Source organism: Haliotis cracherodii, unplaced genomic scaffold (assembly GCF_022045235.1).
Source record: "Haliotis cracherodii isolate W230 unplaced genomic scaffold, xgHalCrac1.p SCAF_28, whole genome shotgun sequence".
Taxonomy (NCBI): Eukaryota; Metazoa; Mollusca; class Gastropoda; order Lepetellida; family Haliotidae; genus Haliotis; species Haliotis cracherodii.
Window position 1 is genome coordinate 3281509 of NW_027266284.1, and position 23747 is coordinate 3305255.

Sequence of the window (23747 nt, forward strand, 5' to 3'; positions counted from 1 at the left end):
TCGAGACACATTTACATATTGCACAGTATTACTTCATATTTCATATAAAAAAATAACATTAGCAGAGATTATTCTCTGGTTTTGGGGTGCTCACCCTGGGTGTTATAACATGATATAACAAGGCCCTGTACACTGTTGAAGCTTGTTTGACTTAGCCTGGGTGAGTATGTAGGACGGAAGACCCTGTGTAGTTGACTGTGGCCGTATCCTGGCAACCTGGCAAGGAATGGGAGGACACTGGGCACATTACCCCAGTGAATAGTGCTGGTTATCACTCTGAATAGTAATAGGTGAATAATTGGGCTCTGAAAGCAAATATTAATGGATTGATATCAGCTTTTCCTCATGAAAATATATAACATAATGCATCTGAAATGAGGAAGTGGTCCCCAGGGCACTTTTCCCTGAAAAAAGATAGTGCTCTCAATTATATCCCCTTCCCCCAAAGGGAAGGGAGACATATTGTGTGTTTATTTTATCTCTCTTCTAAGTCCTTCTTTCCTCCTCCCCCCCCCCCCCGAGGGGAGAGGTGTTTGGTCTATGTATGGCTTATCAGCTATTCTGTTGCCTTTTACCAAAGAGGAGGGTGGTGGGGGGGGGGGGGGGGGGGGGGGGGGGGGGACATGTGTTTTAATGAGTAAAAACACATTCAACTTCATTTTGTTTAATTTGTGTCATGTGAAGAATATATAAATACATGATTAGGACACAGCCATTGCAACTGTGGTGTCAGTTAATGTTCATGTGTGCATCACTGTTCCAGATTTTATCAAAGAAGACAGAATTAAGCATACGAGAGGTAGAAAGATGGTTCTTCAAGAGAAGGTTAAAGGACAACCAAACGTCCATGAAGAAGTTCAGAGAATGCAGGTATGAGCAACTACCAGCTTACATAGCAAGCTGCATCTTGTCTGTCACCAGTCTTGTAAATCTAAACCATTTTGAGGAACTAATAACATTGATTCACAAAGGTACGATCATGTGTAATTCTGAGTTGCGAGCAGCTTATTACAGATGTTAGCCACAATCATTTCTATAGGAAAATGTAGAAAAGTATGTTTTTCTCGAACACGTGCAAGAACATCAGCAAAGACAAGCTATTGTTGAAACAACATTGCAAAATATAATCTGTGAAATCATCTTTGATTATTTGCTGCAATGGACTGCTATGATGTCACAAGCAAAACAGTGGAAGACAAGGCATGAAACAGCCAATCAGTTTGAAACAACAATATGTCTGAGTGACTTTCTGGATTATGCTTTGTGTATCTCATTTGAGGAAACTGTCAGGATTGCAGATGGCTATGGTTCTTTAGGTGAGGGTGGCAAGTATGGCTTGTTTCCCTGTGGGTGGATGTTGGTCATAGTGACTGTACTGGTTCATGTTGGATGGGCTTGAGGTAAACGGCAGTGTGGACATCGTCATGTCTTTTGTCAAGGTGAACATTGAGGAATGGTAATATGTGGTTTGTTTTCTGTCTCCATGTTAAACTTGATTCTTTTGTGTAGATTGTTGAGGTGATCCAGTTGGGTTTCAGGGTCCTGGCCTTTGTCAGGGATGGTGAATGTGTCATCTAGTTTTCTGTACCAGCATAAAGGTTTAAGGGCAGTTGCTTCAAAGTTGGCCATAACAATTTCTGTGATGAGGTGGGATAAGGGGAACACATTGGGAGGCATGAATCTACAGATGGATCTCGCCACTGCATGTGATGAAGCAAGTGTTCAAGCAGGAGGCTGTTGACTGTATGATGCTGTTGATGGAGAGAGTGTGTGGTCAATGTGGGTCTGTAAATTGCTCTGTGGGACTTCTTGCAATGGTATGTTTGTGAAGAGGTCTACTTCATCGTAGCTGTCCATGCAGCCTGTAAGATGGGCTTCTTAATTGTGGTAGAAACTAACAGTTTTAGCCCACTAGTCCTTATAATTTCTACTTGTCCTTATGATACCTTAACTATTGGGCAGTTTGGCAAGGACAACAGGACTAGTGCCAATTTTTAACTCTGCTTTAGATTGTTACCAATAGTGCTGGAATCAGTGTAGAACTTCGCTCAGCGGTAGAAACTCACAGTTTTAGTCCACTAGTCCTTATGATGATAACATATAGCAAAACACTTAAAAATGGCAAATTTCTACTAGTCCTTATGATACCTTGTGCTGGAGTCAGTGATGTAGAACTTCACAGACACTTCTTTTCCTACCGGTGCTAGTAGTTTTTTGCAAGGTGGTGGGCCCCTATTTGTCATAGAAACATTTTGATTTTGACCGGCCCCGTCAAGGACTTAAGTCAGTTTGACATTTGTAATTGTGTTTCATCCAAGTGTTAGCTAGGCCATCTACGCCTAAAACCATATCAATGTAAGACCATCACTGCATTAGACCATCTCTATGAAAGACCATCCCTGTTATAGCACTCCTGCATTAGACCATACCTATGTAAGACCATCCCTGTTAGAGAACCCCTGCATTAGACTATCCCCATGAAAGACCATCCCTGTTTGAGCACCCCTGCATTAAACCATCCCTATGTAAGATCATCCTTGTTAGAGCACCCCTGCATTAGACCATCCCTTTATAAGACCATTATTTCATTAGACCATCCTTATGTAAGACCATCCCTGTCAGAGCATTCCTGCATTAGACCATCCCTGTGTCAGACCAACCCTGTGTCAGACCATGCCAGTTAGACCATCCCTTTGTAAGACCATCCCTAGGTAACACCATTCCTGTTAGAGCATCCCTGCATTAGACCATCCCTATGTAACACCATCCCTGTTTGAGCACCTCTGCATTAAACCATCTCTATGTAAGATCATCCCTGTTAGAGCATCCCTGTATTAGACTATCCTTTTATAAGACCATTACTTCATTAGACCATCCCTTTGTAAGACCATCCCTGCATAACAGGGTCCTTATGTAAGACCATCCCTGTCAGAGCATTCCTGCATTAGACCATCCCTGCATTAGACCATCCCTGTGCCAGACCATCCCAGTTAGATACCCCCTGCATTAGACCATCTCCATGAAAGACCATCCCCTGCATTAAACCATCCCTATGTAAGATCATCCCTATGTAAGAGCATCCCTGTTAGAGCACCCCTGCATTATACTATCCCTTTGTAAGACAATCCCTACATATTAGGGTCCTTATGTAAGACCATCCCTGTTAGAGCATCCCTGCATTAGACCATCCCTGTGTCAGACCATGCCAGTTAGACCATCACTTTGTAAGACCATCCCTATGTAACACCATCCCTGTTAGAGCACCCCTGCATTAGACCACCCCTTTATAAAACCATCCCTGCATTAGACCATCCCTGTGTCAGACCATGCCTGTTAAACCATGCCTGTTAAACCATCCCTTTGTGACAGCAAGTCTCCAGCCGTATGGTGAAACCAACAGTGTTGTTCTACAGCAGGTTGATTGTGTCTCACTCTACCTTGGAGCACGTGCAGATGCAGTAGGATCAAAGGGCTTGTGCTACTTCTTCATAACGTTTGAGTTTTATGTCAAATCTATTTATTCACTCATCACGCTGAAGATCCGGGTTCGATTCCCAACATGACTACAATGTGTGAAGCCCATTTCTGGTGTCCCCCGCCATGATTTTGCTAGGATATTTCTATAAGCGGAGTAAAACCATGCTCAGTACATCATGTGATGCCCATGCAAACATACGCACAAGTCAAAGTGTGTGCGCCTATAAGGGAACTCACAATCACAAATGCAGTTGAGCAAATGCTTAAAAATGCCTCTGAGACAGTATCTAAATGAACAGAAAAAATGCGAATTGTGGGTATGATAGAGGGATGCGTGTGTGTGTGCGTGCCTGAGAGAGAGAGGAGAGAAGTGAGAGAGAGATGAGAGACAGAGAGAGGGAAGAGAGAAGAGAGAGATGAGAGAGAGAATCGACATCCCAAGTTGCCCAATTGTGTGGCAATGTACCATCACTGAGACCTTGGCGTTGCAGGCCTAGAAAACATGACACCTAGACAAGACCGTCTCATTACATTGATTGCACTATGCAACAGATTCGAATCTGCTCCTGTTATCAAAAGAGAATTCCGTAAAATAAAAGGAAGGGGAATTTCTACATCTAACAATACAAACTGGCTGTATGCAGCCCACCTGAAAGCAAAGCCTTCTTAAGACTGATGCATGCTAGGCAATACCAGGGACAGGCTGTGCCCCAATGGCGTTACACATGTTTACAGAAGACGAATTAAGGTTTTTCGTAGATGGTAGAAAACGTTGTTGGCGATGTAGTGGCGAGGGGTATGCCAGAGCATCAATTCTTGACCATATGCATATGGGCACGATATTGTCATGTGCTGAGTGGCGTCAGACATGACAGCTGAACTGATTTGGTTGTTGTAAAGGGACATTTGAAAAGTCTGTGAATACCATTGGGCAATGTTCTTCAGTCAGTTAGTCGTGGCACCCACTCCTGTCATTTGACAATATTGGCATCACAGACAGCAACCATTTCATAATAACCAATCTTAACCTTTGAGTATCCCCTGATCTGTTGTGATTATGGTTTTCAGTGCCTTGTTACTGATGTGCTGATTGTTGCTGCAACCCACATGAAAAAAGGGGCTAATACCTGAGGTTGCTTAGATATGCATATTAATAACTAAATATTGGCTTTCCTTGGAGTGTTCGTGCACGCCTAGATTTATGTCATGCATATGTAGACAATAAGACACATGTTTAAAGTTAAAGTATCTCAATTTGTCGTAAGTAAAACAATGGAATTTAGGTAGAGTTTTTTGTCTTCTGAAATTCTCTGTGTGTGCCCGTGTTTGAATGCACTGATTCCCTGCTACTTGTTGTCTAGCTGACCTATACATCTGTGCTGACTCAACAGAATCATTCAGTATGTGTGTTATAACTGACACATGTGTCTAAACTACCATTTAACTTGACATGCTCATTGTGTTCTCATTCAGACATATTTGAAAATATGGAAGTGTTCCAATTGTTGTGAATTAGCCCTTCACATGTATTGTCATGAGGTTATGAGATACGACAGTATGAAATGAGTGTAATTGTGTATGTACCTAAACTGGAATAGATATTTGTGCCCACAAACACACACCTAGAGAAGCATGTTTTTGTTTACAAGCAGCCCCTAACTGAATCAAGCCATTGAACACTTCAGACATATCCTTTTGGTATTAATCAGAGATGTGATCACCATCACGACCATAACCATAGGTGACAAAATGGCTTCACCGATTTAATCATAGTTTTAGGTCATGAAAAGTTTGAATTAATGTTTTGTCATCATTTTTTTTAATTCAAACCATGCCACATACCTTTTCAGAAGAGCAATGATGTATGGTTTTGGAGATATTGGAAGCCCTTTCTTGAACAACACTTGTAACACATCACAGGGCTCAATTCAGCTAATTAAAACAAGCACCAGTGCAACCGTTTATTACAAAATGCCACTTACTATGTTTTACTTTACCTGACGCTGCACTAATAGCACTGTGTAGCATCAGCTTAGTATAAAATCATTGCATTTACTCAGAAATACTCATTGATGTCTCAATGCACCAAGAGCATGCTAAACAGTTCAAATGTGTGTCTTCCTAACCCCTACTTGTCCACACAACAATGATCTTTGAACACACTCTATTCATCTAAATGGTTTTTACTATGTAGTAAGTTATTGCTGTTCTGTGTAAGTCATTACAAATGATGTGAGATGGTACTTTATGCAGAGCTACAGATAGACTGTGTATTTACGTAAAATACCCCCACCCCCCAAAATATTCAAAACCCAATTACTTTCAATTAACTTGCATACAGAAACGCATGCATTAAATGAAAAACTCAAATGTATAAAAACAGCTCGCGTAAATACACAATGAAGCTTTTTCAGCATGCGTACAAAGAAGCTAATTTCCGAAACACAATTACGAGCTAATTTACTTTCTAAGTTACGCCTATATATTTAAAACAGTTATATACATCTATTACATTATTTCATTTCATTTATTTTGATCTTAAAATGTTCACTAATTTATGTTTGTTTTGCCCAATTACCCTACTGTTTTGGAAAAAAGCCTGTAAGCCAATTAATGAAGAAGAGACCTTACCATGTTTCTGTGTAAGAATTATTACTATTTCTTTCCTTGTGGTGGGGGATACAGGAATAGAGCTCTTCTGTCCTTCCATCTTTTGTTCCGTCTGCTTCTCAAAGGGGACAAATTTTCACAACAACTAATTTAGTTAGAGTAATGAAAGTGTACACACTGATATTACTGGTCATGATCTGAAATGAGTTCGAAAATTTGTGTGTTAAATTCATTTTTTAAGAGTTATGGCCCTTGGTCCCTTCTTTCAGTTTAAATACTGCATGAAATGGGGACAAGTTTTCACAGAAACTACTGAAGTTACGTGAATGAAAGTTTGCATGCTCATATTAGATACCTGTCAAGTCTGAGTTTTAAAATTGGTGCCGTAAAATATTTTTTTACAGAGTTATAGCCCTTGCTCCATGCTTTTCAACTTACTGTTTTCTCAGAAACTACTAACGTGTCATGAATGAACCTTTGCATGCTAATCTAAGAGATACTTGTCAAGATTCAAAAACTGGTCCTGAAAATTATTTTTTTCCAGAGTTTCTGAGAAACTGCTGAAGTTAGCCTATCTAAGAGATACTTATCAAGACCAAATTCAAGAACTGGTGCCATAAATTATTTTTTTCAGAGAAGGGCCCTTTTGTGTGTATTAATTTCACATTTAATCATTTTATTCTGATGACATTAAACGACCCTTGTGCCGGTCTCTTCTTAAGGCTTTATAGGACTCTTTTTTATAGTTTATATTCACTACTTTATAAACAAACAACATTCTAATGTGCCCATTGGCAGGGGATAGTGATAACACTGTTTTCTAGTTATTTCTATTTCTGTGTTGGAATTATTACTATTTCTGTGTTGTAATTTATAAATCACTATTTCTGTGTTGTAATTATTTCTATTTCTGTGCTGGAATTATTACTATTTCCATGCTGTAATTATTTCTATTTCTGTGTTGTAATTATTACTATTTCTGTGTTGTAATTATTAGGGCTGCAACGAATACAGTATGAGGCGAATACGATTCATATCACGAATATAGGGTAACGAATACGAATATTTTCACGAATACAATTACAAGTCAGCAGTTGATGTATAATTTATTATATTCAGTGAAAAATAACAACATAAATTATTTGACATGGTTGGATAATTATTAATATATTATACATTTATATACAGCATTTATCCAGGTTCTTAGTCTTAGTATACGACAATGACTAGTGACCACAATACTGTCAAATTATATATATGAGTGTTGTCTTTAAAGAAATCTCTGCATATGATATGTTCTTATGGATATTTTTAGGTGCAGGGTATGTAGATGCACATGACTGCATATTCGTAAATAATCGATTCTAGTGACCATGAATAACAAATTTAATTCATGAATGGATACGGTTCGATTCCTGAATACGTGAGTGAATCGTAACAGCCCTAGTAATTATTACTATTTTGTGTTGTAATTATTACTATTTCTGTGTTGTAATTATTACTATTTCTGTGTTGTAATTATTACTATTTCTGTGTTGTAATTATTACTATTTCTGTGTGTTTCAGCTGGCACTTCCTGTTTTATTTCTCGGCCTTTGTATATGGAGTGTATATTTTGTGGGAGGTAAGTACCTTCGTTGCTACCTGTATCAGGCACACCAGTGAATCAGAGATCTTAATGCTTACAGAATTACATATTTTGCCTGCACTTGTATAAAAAAAACAAGTCAACATGAAGTGTTTGATTGATGTAGAAGAACTAAAGTTTTGGTATAAAGCAATTGTTGACACAGTTCATGTTTCTGACCGTGGCCTGTGTACCCTGCAACTTAAATTGTAAAGAACAATTAATTGGATTGGGTGGTCAGGTTCATAGACTTGGTTGGTTGCTCACCACCAATGCCGGGACAGCATGGGATGTTGCTCATTGTTATACTGCCTGGTTTGTCAGACCTTGGCTCGTTGATGTTCTGGGTACCGTGATATGTAGCTGTAATATTGCTGCCCGTGACTTTGACCGACTTTCACTTGTGACACTAGCCCATGTTGTTTTGTGTACACTTGTTGGACCCCTGTCATCCTCGTCATTAAGTGGCTATGTTTGTTCCAGAGAGACTGGTTCTGGGAGACCAAATACTCCTACGTCGGCTGGCCAAATCAGGTAAATTGTTTTTTTGGGCTGCATTTCCGTTTTAGATAAAGTTTATGTGAAAACATTGTAATCATGATCGTTATCTATATGATACTATGAGAATCTTAAAGGGTGTACTCCTCATTTTGTAGAAACTAAACACACAAGTGGAAGTGTAGTACAACACTGCTGATATGGCATGTATTTAAAGTTGTGATCCCTCCTTTCCCCAAAGTTGTGTCCGTTCTTGCCCTAGTGGACATGGTCAGATGCACTTTGGTTCTGTTCTCAAATGCGTTCCAGTTAGGATTCTTGGTTTCACCCAAATGGTAAAAGTCTGTGACTTGATTACTTTGGGTTTGTCCCTCACATCCAGCTGGTGATATTGAGCTGACTGTTGAGCACCAACTCACACACTCACCGTTCTGTTTCAGCATGTTGACAATCCGCTGTACCTGTTTTATCTTGCTGAGTTAGGCTTTTATTGGAGTCTGCTGTTTTCTTCTCTAACTGATGTCAAGAGGAAGGTGAGGAACTTCACACTCTGTCAGGGCTTCAACAGGGTTTTACGTGGTTTTACATGGTTTTACGTGGGACGCCCAATACCCGGGGCTCACAAAGATATACACCCAAAGTCCCTGGGTTCTGCAATTCTAAAAAACTTTACTGGATCCAGCAATGAAATTGACCTCCCACTTGTGCATTATCATGATTATCTTGCCCTGAATTAATGTTTTTAAAACTAGTTTTCTCCCAATATCAATATCACCAAGAGTTACAGATCCTACATCCCTGGTGGGTTCTGTGCCGTCCGACCGGAACAACACCAGCTTTGTCTGCTGATGTCATTTTGATTAACATACATACTTAGGCGTTAAACATTGATAAAAAAGTCCACATTTTGAATAGAGCAATTATTGAATCTCTATTAAACGAAAGAAGGTTTTTTTCAACCAATTACCAATACATGACCAATGAATGTCTAATTCAACACTTGCTTGCATGGTAAGAAATATCTACAGTTTGTTGTATTCTGTGATTACAAACTACATTGTCAGCATGTAACCATGGTAACTGATGATTTGATGTTGCAGGACTTCTGGGAGATGACAGCACACCACCTGATAACAATTAACCTCATCTACTTTTCCTGGATTCTCAACTTCGTCCGAATTGGCGCACTCATCATTTTGGTTCACGATGTGTCTGACTACTGGATGGCTGTAAGTCCACCTGACTTTGTGAAGGAGGCTTCAACCTTCAACGTCACTGTGTGAAGGAGGCTTCAACCTTCAATGTCACTGTGTGAAGGAGGCTTCAACCTTCAATGTCACTGTGTGAAGTAGGGCTCAACGTCACTGTGTGAAGTAGGTCCCAGGCCTCAATGTCACTTTGTGAAGTAGGTCTCAGGCCTCAATGTCACTTTGTGAAGTAGGCCTCAGGTCTCAATGTCACTTTGTGAAGTAGGGCTCAACGTCACTGTGTGAAGTAGGCGTCACGCCTCAATGTCACTTTGTGAAGTAGGGCTCAACGTCACTGTGTGAAGTAGGCCTCAGGCCTCAGTGTCACTTTGTGAAGTAGGCCTCAGGCCTCAGTGTCACTTTGTGAAGTAGGGCTCAACGTCACTGTGTGAAGTAGGCCTCAGGCCTCAGTGTCACTTTGTGAAGTAGGCCTCAGGCCTCAATGTCACTTTGTGAAGTAGGGCTCAACGTCACTGTGTGAAGTAGGTCTCAGGCCTCAGTGTCACTTTGTGAAGTTGGGCTCAACGTCACTGTGTGAAGTAGGTCTCAGGCCTCAATGTCACTTTGTGAAGTAGGCCTCAGGCCTCAGTCTCACTTTGTGAAGTAGGTCTCAGGTCTCAATGTCACTTTCTGAAGTAGGCCTCAGGTCTCAATGTCACTTTGTGAAGTAGGTCTCAGGCCTCAGTGTCACTTTGTGAAGTTGGTCTCAGGTCTCAATGTCACTTTGTGAAGTAGGCCTCAGGCCTCAATGTCACTTTGTGAAGTAGGCCTCAGGCCTCAATGTCACTTTGTGAAGTAGGTCTCAGGCCTCAATGTCACTTTGTGAAGTAGGCCTCAGGCCTCAGTGTCACTGTGTGAAGTAGGCCTCAATGTCACTTTGTGAAGTTGGGCTCAACGTCACTGTGTGAAGTAGGTCTCAGGCCTCAATGTCACTTTGTGAAGTAGGCCTCAGGCCTCAGTGTCACTTTGTGAAGTAGGCCTCAGGTCTCAATGTCACTTTGTGAAGTAGGCCTCAGGTCTCAATGTCACTTTGTGAAGTAGGTCTCAGGCCTCAATGTCACTTTGTGAAGGCCTCAGGCCTCAATGTCACTTTGTGAAGTAGGCCTCAGGTCTCAATGTTACTTTGTGAAGTAGGCCTCAGGCCTCAATGTTACTTTGTGAAGTAGATCTCAGGCCTCAATGTCACTTTGTGAAGTAGGCCTCAGGTCTCAATGTCACTTTGTGAAGTAGGGCTCAGGCCTCAATGTCACTTTGTGAAGTAGGTCTCAGGCCTCAATGTTACTTTGTGAAGTAGGGCTCAGGCCTCAATGTTACTTTGTGAAGTAGGTCTCAGGCCTCAATGTTACTTTGTGAAGGAGGGCTCAGGCCTCAATGTTACTTTGTGAAGTAGGTCTCAGGCCTCAAGGGAACTCATATAAATGCACTTATCATGGGTCTTGAAACAGGAAATTGCTATATTTCAGGCAGCAAAGATGGCTAAGTACAGTAAACACCAGACTATCTGTGAGGCGCTGTTCACATGTTTCATTGTCATCTGGATTGTGTCTCGGATGATTATCTACCCCTTCAGGTAAGTTGTACTTACTGCCACGCTGTACCTAGGTCAGATATAGACAGTAACAACTCTCACTGCCACACTGTACCTAGGTCAGATATAGACAGTAACAACTCTCACTGCCACGCTGTACCTAGGTCAGATATAGACAGTAACAACTCTCATTGCCACACTGTACCTGGGTCAGATATAGACAGTAACAACTCTCATTGCCACACTGTACCTAGGTCAGATATAAACAGTAACAACTCTCACTGCCACACTGTACCTGGGTCAGATATAGACAGTAACAACTCTCACTGCCACACTGTACCTGGGTCAGATATAGACAGTAACAACTCTCACTGCCACACTGTACCTAGGTCAGATATAGACAGTAACAACTCTCACTGCCACACTGTACCTGGGTCAGATATAGACAGTAACAACTCTCATTGCCACACTGTACCTAGGTCAGATATAGACAGTAACAACTCTCATTGCCACACTGTACCTAGGTCAGATATAGACAGTAACAACTCTCATTGCCACACATTACCTAGGTCAGATATAGACAGTAACAACTCTCACTGCCACACTGTACCTAGGTCAGATATAGACAGTAACAACTCTCATTGCCACACTGTACCTAGGTCAGATATAGACAGTAACAACTCTCATTGCCACACTGTACCTAGGTCAGATATAGACAGTAACAACTCTCACTGCCACGCTGTACCTAGGTCAGATATAGACAGTAACAACTCTCATTGCCACACTGTACCTGGGTCAGATATAGACAGTAACAACTCTCATTGCCACACTGTACCTAGGTCAGATATAGACAGTAACAACTCTCACTGCCACACTGTACCTGGGTCAGATATAGACAGTAACAACTCTCACTGCCACACTGTACCTGGGTCAGATATAGACAGTAACAACTCTCACTGCCACACTGTACCTAGGTCAGATATAGACAGTAACAACTCTCACCTCCACACTGTACCTGGGTCAGATATAGACAGTAACAACTCTCATTGCCACACTGTACCTAGGTCAGATATAGACAGTAACAACTCTCATTGCCACACTGTACCTGGGTCAGATATAGACAGTAACAACTCTCATTGCCACACATTACCTAGGTCAGATATAGACAGTAACAACTCTCACTGCCACACTGTACCTAGGTCAGATATAGACAGTAACAACTCTCATTGCCACACTGTACCTAGGTCAGATATAGACAGTAACAACTCTCATTGCCACACTGTACCTAGGTCAGATATAGACAGTAACAACTCTCACTGCCACGCTGTACCTAGGTCAGATATAGACAGTAACAACTCTCATTGCCACACTGTACCTAGGTCAGATATAGACAGTAACAACTCTCACTGCCACGCTGCACCTAGGTCAGATATAGACAGTAACAACTCTCATTGCCACACAGTACCTAGGTCAGATATAGACAGTAACAACTCTCACTGCCACGCTGCACCTAGGTCAGATATAGACAGTAACAACTCTCATTGCCACACTGTACCTAGGTCAGATATAGACAGTAACAACTCTCACTGCCACGCTGTACCTAGGTCAGATATAGACAGTAACAACTCTCATTGCCACGCTGTACCTAGGTCAGATATAGACAGTAACAACTCTCATTGCCACACAGTACCTAGGTCAGATATAGACAGTAACAACTCTCATTGCCACACAGTACCTAGGTCAGATATAGACAGTAACAACTCTCACTGCCACGCTGTACCTAGGTCAGATATAGACAGTAACAACTCTCATTGCCACACTGTACCTAGGTCAGATATAGACAGTAACAACTCTCATTGCCACACTGTACCTAGGTCAGATATAGACAGTAACAACTCTCACTGCCACACAGTACCTAGGTCAGATATAGACAGTAACAACTCTCACTGCCACACTGTACCTAGGTCAGATATAGACAGTAACAACTCTCATTGCCACACAGTACCTAGGTCAGATAGAAACAATATCAACTCTCACTGCCACACAGTACCTAGGTCAGATATAGACAGTAACAACTCTCATTGCCACACTGTACCTAGGTCAGATATAGACAGTAACAACTCTCACTGCCACGCTGCACCTAGGTCAGATATAGACAGTAACAACTCTCACTGCCACACTGTACCTAGGTCAGATATAGACAGTAACAACTCTCACTGCCACACTGTACCTAGGTCAGATATAGACAGTAACAACTCTCACTGCCACACTGTACCTAGGTCAGATATAGACAGTAACAACTCTCACTGCCACACAGTACCTAGGTCAGATATAGACAGTAACAACTCTCACTGCCACGCTGCACCTAGGTCAGATATAGACAGTAACAACTCTCACTGCCACACTGTACCTAGGTCAGATATAGACAGTAACAACTCTCACTGCCACACTGTACCTAGGTCAGATATAGACAGTAACAACTCTCACTGCCACACTGTACCTAGGTCAGATATAGACAGTAACAACTCTCACTGCCACACAGTACCTAGGTCAGATATAGACAGTAACAACTCTCACTGCCACGCTGCACCTAGGTCAGATATAGACAGTAACAACTCTCACTGCCACACTGTACCTAGGTCAGATATAGACAGTAACAACTCTCATTGCCACACTGTACCTAGGTCAGATAGAAACAATATCAACTCTCACTGCCACGCTGCACCTAGGTCAGATATAGACAGTAACAACTCTCACTGCCACACATTACCTAGGTCAGATATAGACAGTAACAACTCTCACTGCCACACTGTACCTAGGTCAGATATAGACAGTAACAACTCTCACTGCCACACTGTACCTAGGTCAGATATAGACAGTAACAACTCTCACTGCCACACAGTACCTAGGTCAGATATAGACAGTAACAACTCTCACTGCCACGCTGCACCTAGGTCAGATATAGACAGTAACAACTCTCACTGCCACACTGTACCTAGGTCAGATATAGACAGTAACAACTCTCACTGCCACACTGTACCTAGGTCAGATATAGACAGTAACAACTCTCACTGCCACACTGTACCTAGGTCAGATATAGACAGTAACAACTCTCACTGCCACACAGTACCTAGGTCAGATATAGACAGTAACAACTCTCACTGCCACGCTGCACCTAGGTCAGATATAGACAGTAACAACTCTCACTGCCACACTGTACCTAGGTCAGATATAGACAGTAACAACTCTCATTGCCACACTGTACCTAGGTCAGATAGAAACAATATCAACTCTCACTGCCACGCTGCACCTAGGTCAGATATAGACAGTAACAACTCTCACTGCCACACAGTACCTAGGTCAGATATAGACAGTAACAACTCTCATTGCCACACAGTACCTAGGTCAGATATAGACAGTAACAACTCTCATTGCCACGCTGTACCTAGGTCAGATATAGACAGTAACAACTCTCATTGCCACACTGTACCTAGGTCAGATATAGACAGTAACAACTCTCACTGCCACGCTGTACCTAGGTCAGATATAGACAGTAACAACTCTCATTGCCACACAGTACCTAGGTCAGATATAGACAGTAACAACTCTCATTGCCACACAGTACCTAGGTCAGATATAGACAGTAACAACTCTCACTGCCACGCTGTACCTAGGTCAGATATAGACAGTAACAACTCTCATTGCCACACAGTACCTAGGTCAGATAGAAACAATATCAACTCTCACTGGTTCACTTTACCTAGGTCCACAGAAATTGTCAAAATATTTACATTTCCTGATTTCTGAAATTTGGTTCAGAGTATTGTGTTTAAATAAAAGACTTCCTCGAAGGAGAGATTGCTATATTAACATGGCACAGACTCACAAGATTTTACTGTGTCAAACAATAGTATCTCTCATCAAGGGACCATTGGATTCAAGGATAAGAGAGATATACTCTGTTGGGATACGTTGGCACTTTTTGGTCAGCATGATTGCAACATAAATAGCTTGCTATTCAGATGTCACTGGAGGGGCTATATTTCTTCCATGAAGGTTGGTGTTGTCAAGTTTTATTGTGTTGTGTGTTAATATCATTTGTTTATGTTTCAGAGTATTGAACTCAGTGGTGTTTGAGATCACTGAATATGTGCCCCCCTTCAGTTCTCACCGGCTGTTCACGGTTCTGCTGCTTGGCCTTCTCGTGCTCCACACCATCTGGACATACCTCATCCTCAAGATAGCTCTCCAGAAGTTCACACATGGAGCTGTGAGTGCAAAACATTGCCATCTGTACTGTTGAATTACATGAAATACAGTAATTTGATTCAGGTTTCAGAATCAGTGGAGAGGTAATGAGATGAAGGGATGGCCCAAGATGCTTGTCTTAGAGCCATCTATTGAGGAATTGTGTTCAAATTAAATGGATACCCCCCGTCCATGCTAGATGTTATTTCTGTAGCAGATTTTGAAAACTGTACAATGTTTATTCACCAAACTTGGCACATAGATAGGAACTGGTGCTTTGTGATAGTTCAGGAGTTTTCAAAAGATAATTTTATAGGTTTTCACAGCAACAACTTTGATTTAGTCTGAAAAAGGGGACGGTTTTGCAGTTAGTATTACTAGTTGATGTATTGACAACAGATATTTACCATTGCGGGGAATATATATGACTTTGTCCTCTTGTTGTGTATATGAGGCTGTTGCTCATGCAGTTGACCACTAGGATGGCTGGCCTTAGTTATTGGCAGGTTGACATCTCCATCAAGATGCAGTGTTAGATTTGCTCCCCCGTAACCAATGCTGGTCGTAAGAGGCAACCCTGTGGTGGTCAGGCTTGGTGGCTTGGTGATGGTGTGTCACTGTGCCCTGATGTGTTGATTGCTGCTCACAATATCAATCACTAGATTGTCTCGTCCAAATATGATTATTTTCACTCTCGTTATGAAACTGGAATATTGTTGAGTGCGGTGTTAAGCAACAAAATGGCAGGTTTTCCATGTGCTGATGCTGATGTTTCTGTTTCCAGCTACAGAAAGATGTTCGGAGTGACACAGAGAGTGATGCAGATCTGTCCGACGAGGACTCCGAGCCAGAACCAACCAAAACAGAAATGAATGGAACAAAAAATCTTAGAACAAGAAATAACAACATTAGTTACAAGGAATGATCACTCATGATGTCAGCTGTTAGTTTCAAGTATCATCAATGTGTCTTCAATCTTGTGTTTAACGTGATCTTGCTCAAAATATTCTGTTTAACTTTGAAAAGTCCATCATGGTGGAACATATCTTTGCCTCACAAGCATCTATACAATGTCAAATGATGCAAATCTTTACAAGGTAATTGCTTTAAATTTCAAACACTGAATTGTAACATGTTGGGTCGTTACTATTTTGTTGAGTTAAATATATCCTTTCCCACAAGTCTGTCTGGAATGGCTTGGAACTCTATAATGATCAAAAAGGTTTTAGTTGGAATTCCAAATGTGGGAAATCAGAGGTGGGTAAACTTTATTTGAAGAAAGATTAATAAACATTGCTGTTCTCTAGAGTTTGCAGCAAGCATGTCAGTCCAGAATGATCCATGAGTATATGGTATTGTATGCTGCCCATCTGGCACATGAAATCAATCTGTTCATAATGAAATACAACGTTTCTGCATGATTCTTTTATTTCATGATCACTGTTTCCTTCTTTTGCTGTACATATATTGTGTTCACAGTTACAGGCAATGGCCATACATCTGAAGGACTACTTATTCATTAATTGTATCAGGGTCAAACTGTTCCATCTTATCTCTGAACCACTCAGTGGTCAGTTGAACCACAGTGGAGACCGGTCAGTGGGCCACTCAATGGTCAGTTGAACCACAGTGGAGACCGGTCAGTGGGACACTCAATGGTCAGTTGAACCACAGTGGAGACCGGTCAGTGGGCCACTCAATGGTCAGTTGAACCACAGTGGAGACCGGTCAGTGGGACACTCGGTGGTCAGTTGAACCACAGTGGAGACTGGTCAGTGGTCAGTTGAACCACAGTGGAGACCAGTCAGTGGGACACTCAGTGGTCAGTTGAACCACAGTGGAGACCGGTCAGTGGGACACTCAGTGGTCAGTTTAACCACAGTGGAGACTGGTCAGTGGGACACTCAGTGGTCAGTTGAACCACAGTGGAGACCAGTCAGTGGGACACTCAGTGGTCAGTTGAACCACAGTGGAGACCGGTCAGTGGGACACTCAGTGGTCAGTTGAACCACAGTGGAGACCGGTCAGTGGGACACTCAGTGGTCAGTTGAACCACAGTGGAGACCGGTCAGTGGGACACTCAGTGGTCAGTTGAACCACAGTGGAGACCGGTCAGTGGGACACTCAGTGGTCAGTTGAACCACAGTGGAGACCGGTCAGTGGGCCACTCAGTGGTCAGTTGAAACACAGTGGAGACCGGTCAGTGGGACACTCAGTGGTCAGTGGGCCACACAGTGGAGACTGGTCAGTGGACACTCAGTGGTCAGTTGAACCACAGTGGAGACCGGTCAGTGGGACACTCAGTGGTCAGTTGAACCACAGTGGAGACCGGTCAGTGGGACACTCAATGGTCAGTTGAACCACAGTGGAGACTGGTCAGTGGTCAGTTGAACCACAGTGGAGACTGGTCAGTGGGACACTCAGTGGTCAGTTTAACCACAGTGGAGACCGGTCAGTGGGACACTCAGTGGTCAGTTGAACCACAGTGGAGACTGGTCAGTGGGACACTCAGTGGTCAGTTTAACCACAGTGGAGACCGGTCAGTGGGACACTCGGTGGTCAGTTGAACCACAGTGGAGACCAGTCAGTGGGACACTCAGTGGTCAGTTGAACCACAGTGGAGACTGGTCAGTGGTCAGTTGAACCACAGTGGAGACCGGTCAGTGGGACACTCAGTGGTCAGTTGAACCACTGTGGAGACCGGTCAGTGGGACACTCAGTGGTCAGTTGAACCACTGTGGAGACCGGTCAGTGGGACACTCAGTGGTCAGTTGAACCACAGTGGAGACCGGTCAGTGGGACACTCAGTGGTCAGTTGAACCACAGTGGAGACCAGTCAGTGGGACACTCAGTGGTCAGTTGAACCACAGTGGAGACCGGTCAGTGGGACACTCAGTGGTCAGTTGAAACACAGTGGAGACCGGTCAGTGGGCCACTCAGTGGTCAGTGGGCCACACAGTGGAGACTGGTCAGTGGACACTCAGTGGTCAGTTGAACCACAGTGGAGACCGGTCAGTGGGACACTCAGTGGTCAGTTGAACCACAGTGGAGACCGGTCAGTGGGACACTCAATGGTCAGTTGAACCACAGTGGAGACTGGTCAGTGGTCAGTTGAACCACAGTGGAGACTGGTCAGTGGGACACTCAGTGGTCAGTTTAACCACAGTGGAGACCGGTCAGTGGGACACTCAGTGGTCAGTTGAACCACAGTGGAGACTGGTCAGTGGGACACTCAGTGGTCAGTTTAACCACAGTGGAGACCGGTCAGTGGGACACTCGGTGGTCAGTTGAACCACAGTGGAGACTGGTCAGTGGTCAGTTGAACCACAGTGGAGACCGGTCAGTGGGACACTCAGTGGTCAGTTGAACCACTGTGGAGACCGGTCAGTGGGACACTCAGTGGTCAGTTGAACCACTGTGGAGACCGGTCAGTGGGACACTCAGTGGTCAGTTGAACCACAGTGGAGACCGGTCAGTGGGACACTCAGTGGTCAGTTGAACCACAGTGGAGACCGGTCAGTGGGACACTCAGTGGTCAGTTGAACCACAGTGGAGACCAGTCAGTGGGACACTCAGTGGTCAGTTGAACCACAGTGGAGACCGGTCAGTGGGACACTCAGTGGTCAGTTGAACCACAGTGGAGACCGGTCAGTGGGACACTCGGTGGTCAGTTGAACCACAGTGGAGACCGGTCAGTGGGACACTCAGTGGTCAGTTTAACCAAAGTGGAGACCAGTCCGTGGGACACTCAGTGGTCAGTTGAACCACAGTGGAGACCGGTCAGTGGGCCACTCAGTGGTCAGTTGAACCACAGTGGAGACTGGTCAGTGGACACTCAGTTGTCAGTGGGCCACACAGTGGAGACCGGTCAGTGGGCCACTCAGTGGTCAGTTGAACCACAGTGGAGACCGGTCAGTGGGACACTCAGTGGTCAGTTGAACCACAGTGGAGACTGGTCAGTGGGACACTCAGTGGTCAGTGGGCCACACAGTGGAGACTGGTCAGTGGACACTCAGTGGTCAGTTGAACCACAGTGGAGACTGGTCAGTGGGCCACACAGTGGAGACCGGTCAGTGGGACACTCAGTGGTCAGTGGGCCACACAGTGGAGACTGGTCAGTGGACACTCAGTGGTCAGTTGAACCACAGTGGAGACTGGTCAGTGGGCCACACAGTGGAGACCGGTCAGTGGGACACTCAGTGGTCAGTGGGCCACACAGTGGAGACCGGTCAGTGGGACACTCAGTGGTCAGTTGAACCACAGTGGAGACCGGTCAGTGGGACACTCGGTGGTCAGTTGAACCACAGTGGAGACTGGTCAGTGGGACACTCAGTGGTCAGTTGAACCACAGTGGAGACCGGTCAGTGGGACACTCAGTGGTCAGTTGAACCACAGTGGAGACTGGTCAGTGGGACACTCAGTGGTCAGTTGACCTTTCACATTTTTTGCATATAATTCACGCTCTCGTTAATTTCAAGGTTTACAGTATTCCACACTTAGTTACAGAGTTTATATACATGATTGAGTGTCACTGGTTGAATGTGAGCAGCTGGAAGCAAACAGCTGAATCCTCACATCAGACAAGTTGAAGACTTTGCTCAAATGAATGTGTCCTTAAAACTGTTCATATCCTACATGTTCCTCTATTTTACAAGATACTGATGTCTAGCACTTGATTTTGTGTCAATGTACCACTTACTCAGCCAAGATTAGGCCATTAGTCTGTGTTCGCTCCTTGTGGATGTAGCTTGTAAGTAACAACATTTGGAGTCTGTGGCAGCAAGATCTCCTTCAGCTCTCCGTGGCCTGCCTGTCGCCCTGGCACACTGATCACAGCATGATGGAGTGTTCACATCCCATGTTTGTGTCACACTCGGTGTGATGCTGTCATCCAGAAACATGTCATGTCTGTGCAGCAACACATTTTCCATGTTTACTTGATATGCAGAGAAGTGTTTATAATAGACAGTACACTCATAAGATAATCAATCATGCACATGCTGCTTTTAATCATACAAATTATAGGACTAAGTCTAGTTCAAAGTGCAAGTCTGTCATTCTTTTCATTCCATAACATAAGCATTTGTTCCGCCTTTTTGTGATGCTTAATGCAAGTGTTCAACAACTTCATGGTGAATGTAGGGATGTTGTCTACTAGTACTTCATTAACTGTAGGAGAAGCACCCATCAACAAACAGCCTGTTGATTTTGTGTAAAGCTATATTACATTATGTTCACCTTATATGTATGGAAAATCACCAGATGTGTATTTATTTCATATTCTTAATTTTTGTACAATCATAACCAATATCAATTGTATCATGTCCATCTTATTTATGCTCCTCATTTACCGATCAAACAACACGACAGTGATGTTCCAGCCATCAACTAGAGGTAGTCATCATGTCACACCTCCTGGCTGAAGTTAACACCCGGCATGTATCTATGCTCTTGACATGGCGGCTCATGTTGATGCTTTTAATATGCATAGATCATGTCTACCAGTATTCCCTTGATATTTAGGCTAATGGCTATGCTCTTGATATTTAGTCTAATGGCTATGCTCCTGATAGCAGACTAATTCCGACAAGAAGCTGATGACCAAGGTCAGGGTAAGGAAGCAATGTCAGTCATGTTTGTAGAAAGTCCCACAGAACACAGAAACAAGGTGTGTTGTGTAAGGTACTTGTTTTACTTATCCTTGAACCCTAATTTCACAATTTCATTAAATTAGACTATTTTGAACAAAATGTCTTCTTCCCCCAAATCTGCTATAATTTTTGTAATGCTAACAAAGTTCTAAGTTGTAGAGAAGTAACCCTTTGACTTTCACCCAGCACACAATACCTTGAAGAGATTAAGAACATTCATAAATTTAATATTTTGGTTTCAATCTGACTCTTATTTCAGAAAATAATTCATGCACCAAGTGCTAGCAAGCCACGTATATGTGCATGTGACCAAGTAGTTTGACATAGCCTTGATGTAGGAGCATGGTGTGCTGTTGGCATTATGATTTTGAGAAATTGTTTGGAATACCTGTGTTCATCACTTGTTTCACCATTTATTTATATGTTTTTGCTTTTGATATTGTTGTAAATCATAATAGTGTTTATTGTCAGGCTACACTTCTCACTGGTTAGAACAGCCCTTTAAATAACAGAATAGACATTACGAACATCAGTTCTCCACACAAGCAACACCTAGTATTTAGTTTAGTCCTTAAAGTATCAAATTACTGCATATGTATGAGACTTGGCAATGCCCTGAACAAGAAAATAGTACAAAACATGACCTGAAAAGCACTTTGTCTTTATTGCAATGAATGCTATCTGCATAGCTGACAAAGACTGTACATGCAATATAGAAACTGTACTGTAGCTTGGTCCTCTGACCATGGCAAGTAGATGTCCTCAGTTGCGTTATGGTTGATAGTGGTTTGTATGCCTTTGTTTCCTGCCAGCTAGCAATGGCCGCCAGAGTTAGTGAAGTGCCCACCATTTGTTATTCATTCCACCGTGCACCACCCCCATTAGTTGAATCCCCCCATCTGCTCTGCAGGAGACAAACATTCAGACCCCTCTCACATCAGTACTACTTCGAGGTTTGTTTATGGGAGGTTTAATACTGGACTTGTAACTTGGCTTGTCACAGACACAGGGCAGAAATATGCACTGCTGTATGTCATTAATGCATGTCAATATATTGATGCAGCGACATCAAAGAAAGCTGCCTGTTACATTCTTGTGTCTTGTTCGTTCATGGTTCCTCATTTATGAATAAATGCCCTTGAGCACCTTTTTATGTCGTTAAAGTAAGTGATGTTTAAAGTTTGGTTGGTGATGTGTATGTATTCAAAATGTAACTTCATTATTATTTTTAGTTTTTTGGACAAATAAGACCTACCATTGCTTGGATATATAGAACAGGATGTAAATAAACAGTGTTGGAGGACTGCCTTTCATCCAGTTCAACACAAAGTTGCACCATATGAAGTCTTCTTGTGTTGTGAAGGTAGACAAAATTTAGGATGTTCTGTTATTTCACAAGTACTTGTCCTATATGTCTGAGAAACAATACACTGTAACTCTGGACATCAAACGCTGCACTTGTAATTTGAAAACTACTCCACCAAACTTCTAAACCACATATTGCTGTGTACAAGAGCCAGTGAGCTTGCTGGGTTGCAGTTGGCACATGTTGTGTTTCTTGCTGTTTAGTTTGTGTGTTATTCTGTTGATTGTTTAAGAAAACGCATAATGTTTTATTATCAAAATCAATATTGTATGACTAAAGTGTTTGATGTCGGATTTTCAAGATATGCCACCTGAGTTACCTAACGGGGTAGGTAGAAGTCACATCTCCCGCGTCATATCACTGTGAGGAGGTAACGGTGGAGTAAGCCGACCACCAGTTTGAACCCGTGTGGTTCCTGTCACTATCATGGTTTGCCTGTACCAGACATTTGCTGTAACACTTAAGTAGCTGTAGCTGGGGTTTCACTTTTGCCAAGTTGTCTTTTGTGATCTGTAACAATGGTGAAATCCTCGTACTTTCTTTATCTTTGGGTGACAGGTAAACTCTCTCACTTCCATGTATGGGTCACATCAGACAAAACTCTGCAATCAGAGCCTATGTTCTTACTCTGATGTAGTGGATAGCTTCTAGCAAGTTAGTATTAGCCTGCAACAGAGTCATTACTCAAGGACTGGTTTATTTTTCATCTTAACAGGAAGTTCCTTAAAGTGCCTGAAGAGAACTATGGTTGTCGGACATGATGTGGCATCTGCAATTGTGTAAAAACGTAATGTGTTGTTACTGATGTATACAAAATATGTATGTCATGATTGCAATGAAGAACTTTAAGCACACGGATTATATATACAATGATAGAGACTATTTTTATCCTGTGTGATGGCACCAATCGTGTGTATATAAGTCTAAAGATATTTTCTCATTGTGCTTATATATACTACTCAAAAGAAGTTAAGGATCACCCGATTCTTTCATAATGGTAAAGTTAATCTGTCATGACATGAGAGATTAACTATAGTAATATGAAAGAATCAGGTGATCTTTAACTTCTTTTGAGTAGTATATAACTTTCATAAAGACGTTACAGTTTGAGAAGCAAATCTGAATGTAGTTGCCAGACAATGTAAATATGTTTCTTGTTTTCATTATGATTGTTGTATGAATTCCCTGGGAAGCTTGGATTCAACGATAATTAGGTTGTTCCTGGAAGAAACGTGAAAGTGTGATGTAGCCTCCTTATTTTTAGAACTAAAAAAAGTATTGAGTTTTGTTTTCTTGTGGGGAATATCTTTCTGGCATTCAAAGAGAATAGGGAACTATTTGTATAAGACACTGGAAAGTCCCAGGAACTTCTATTTGTATGTTGGAGTCTTGGGATTCTCAGATCCTTGGTCATTGCAGATTCACTGTCATCTGTTATCCAAGGTACAGGTCTTGTAAAAAAATATGAATACGTCATGTCAGCTGTAATATATAC

The 23747-nt window shown here is 42.5% G+C and overlaps 1 protein-coding gene across 1 annotated transcript in view; it reads left to right on the forward strand.

The window, feature by feature from the left end:
- The window catches only part of LOC139473369 (ceramide synthase 5-like), a 36285-nt gene extending 19385 nt beyond the window's left edge, over positions 1 to 16900 (forward strand). The window contains exons 3-10 of the mRNA XM_071255918.1: positions 764 to 870; positions 7654 to 7711; positions 8198 to 8248; positions 8653 to 8745; positions 9313 to 9441; positions 10923 to 11029; positions 15101 to 15257; positions 16020 to 16900. Coding sequence (XP_071112019.1) covers positions 764 to 870; positions 7654 to 7711; positions 8198 to 8248; positions 8653 to 8745; positions 9313 to 9441; positions 10923 to 11029; positions 15101 to 15257; positions 16020 to 16160 — 843 coding nt within the window. The 3' untranslated portion in view covers positions 16161 to 16900. The remainder of the gene's footprint in view (positions 1 to 763; positions 871 to 7653; positions 7712 to 8197; positions 8249 to 8652; positions 8746 to 9312; positions 9442 to 10922; positions 11030 to 15100; positions 15258 to 16019) is intronic.
- The last annotated feature ends 6847 nt before the right edge of the window (positions 16901 to 23747 follow it).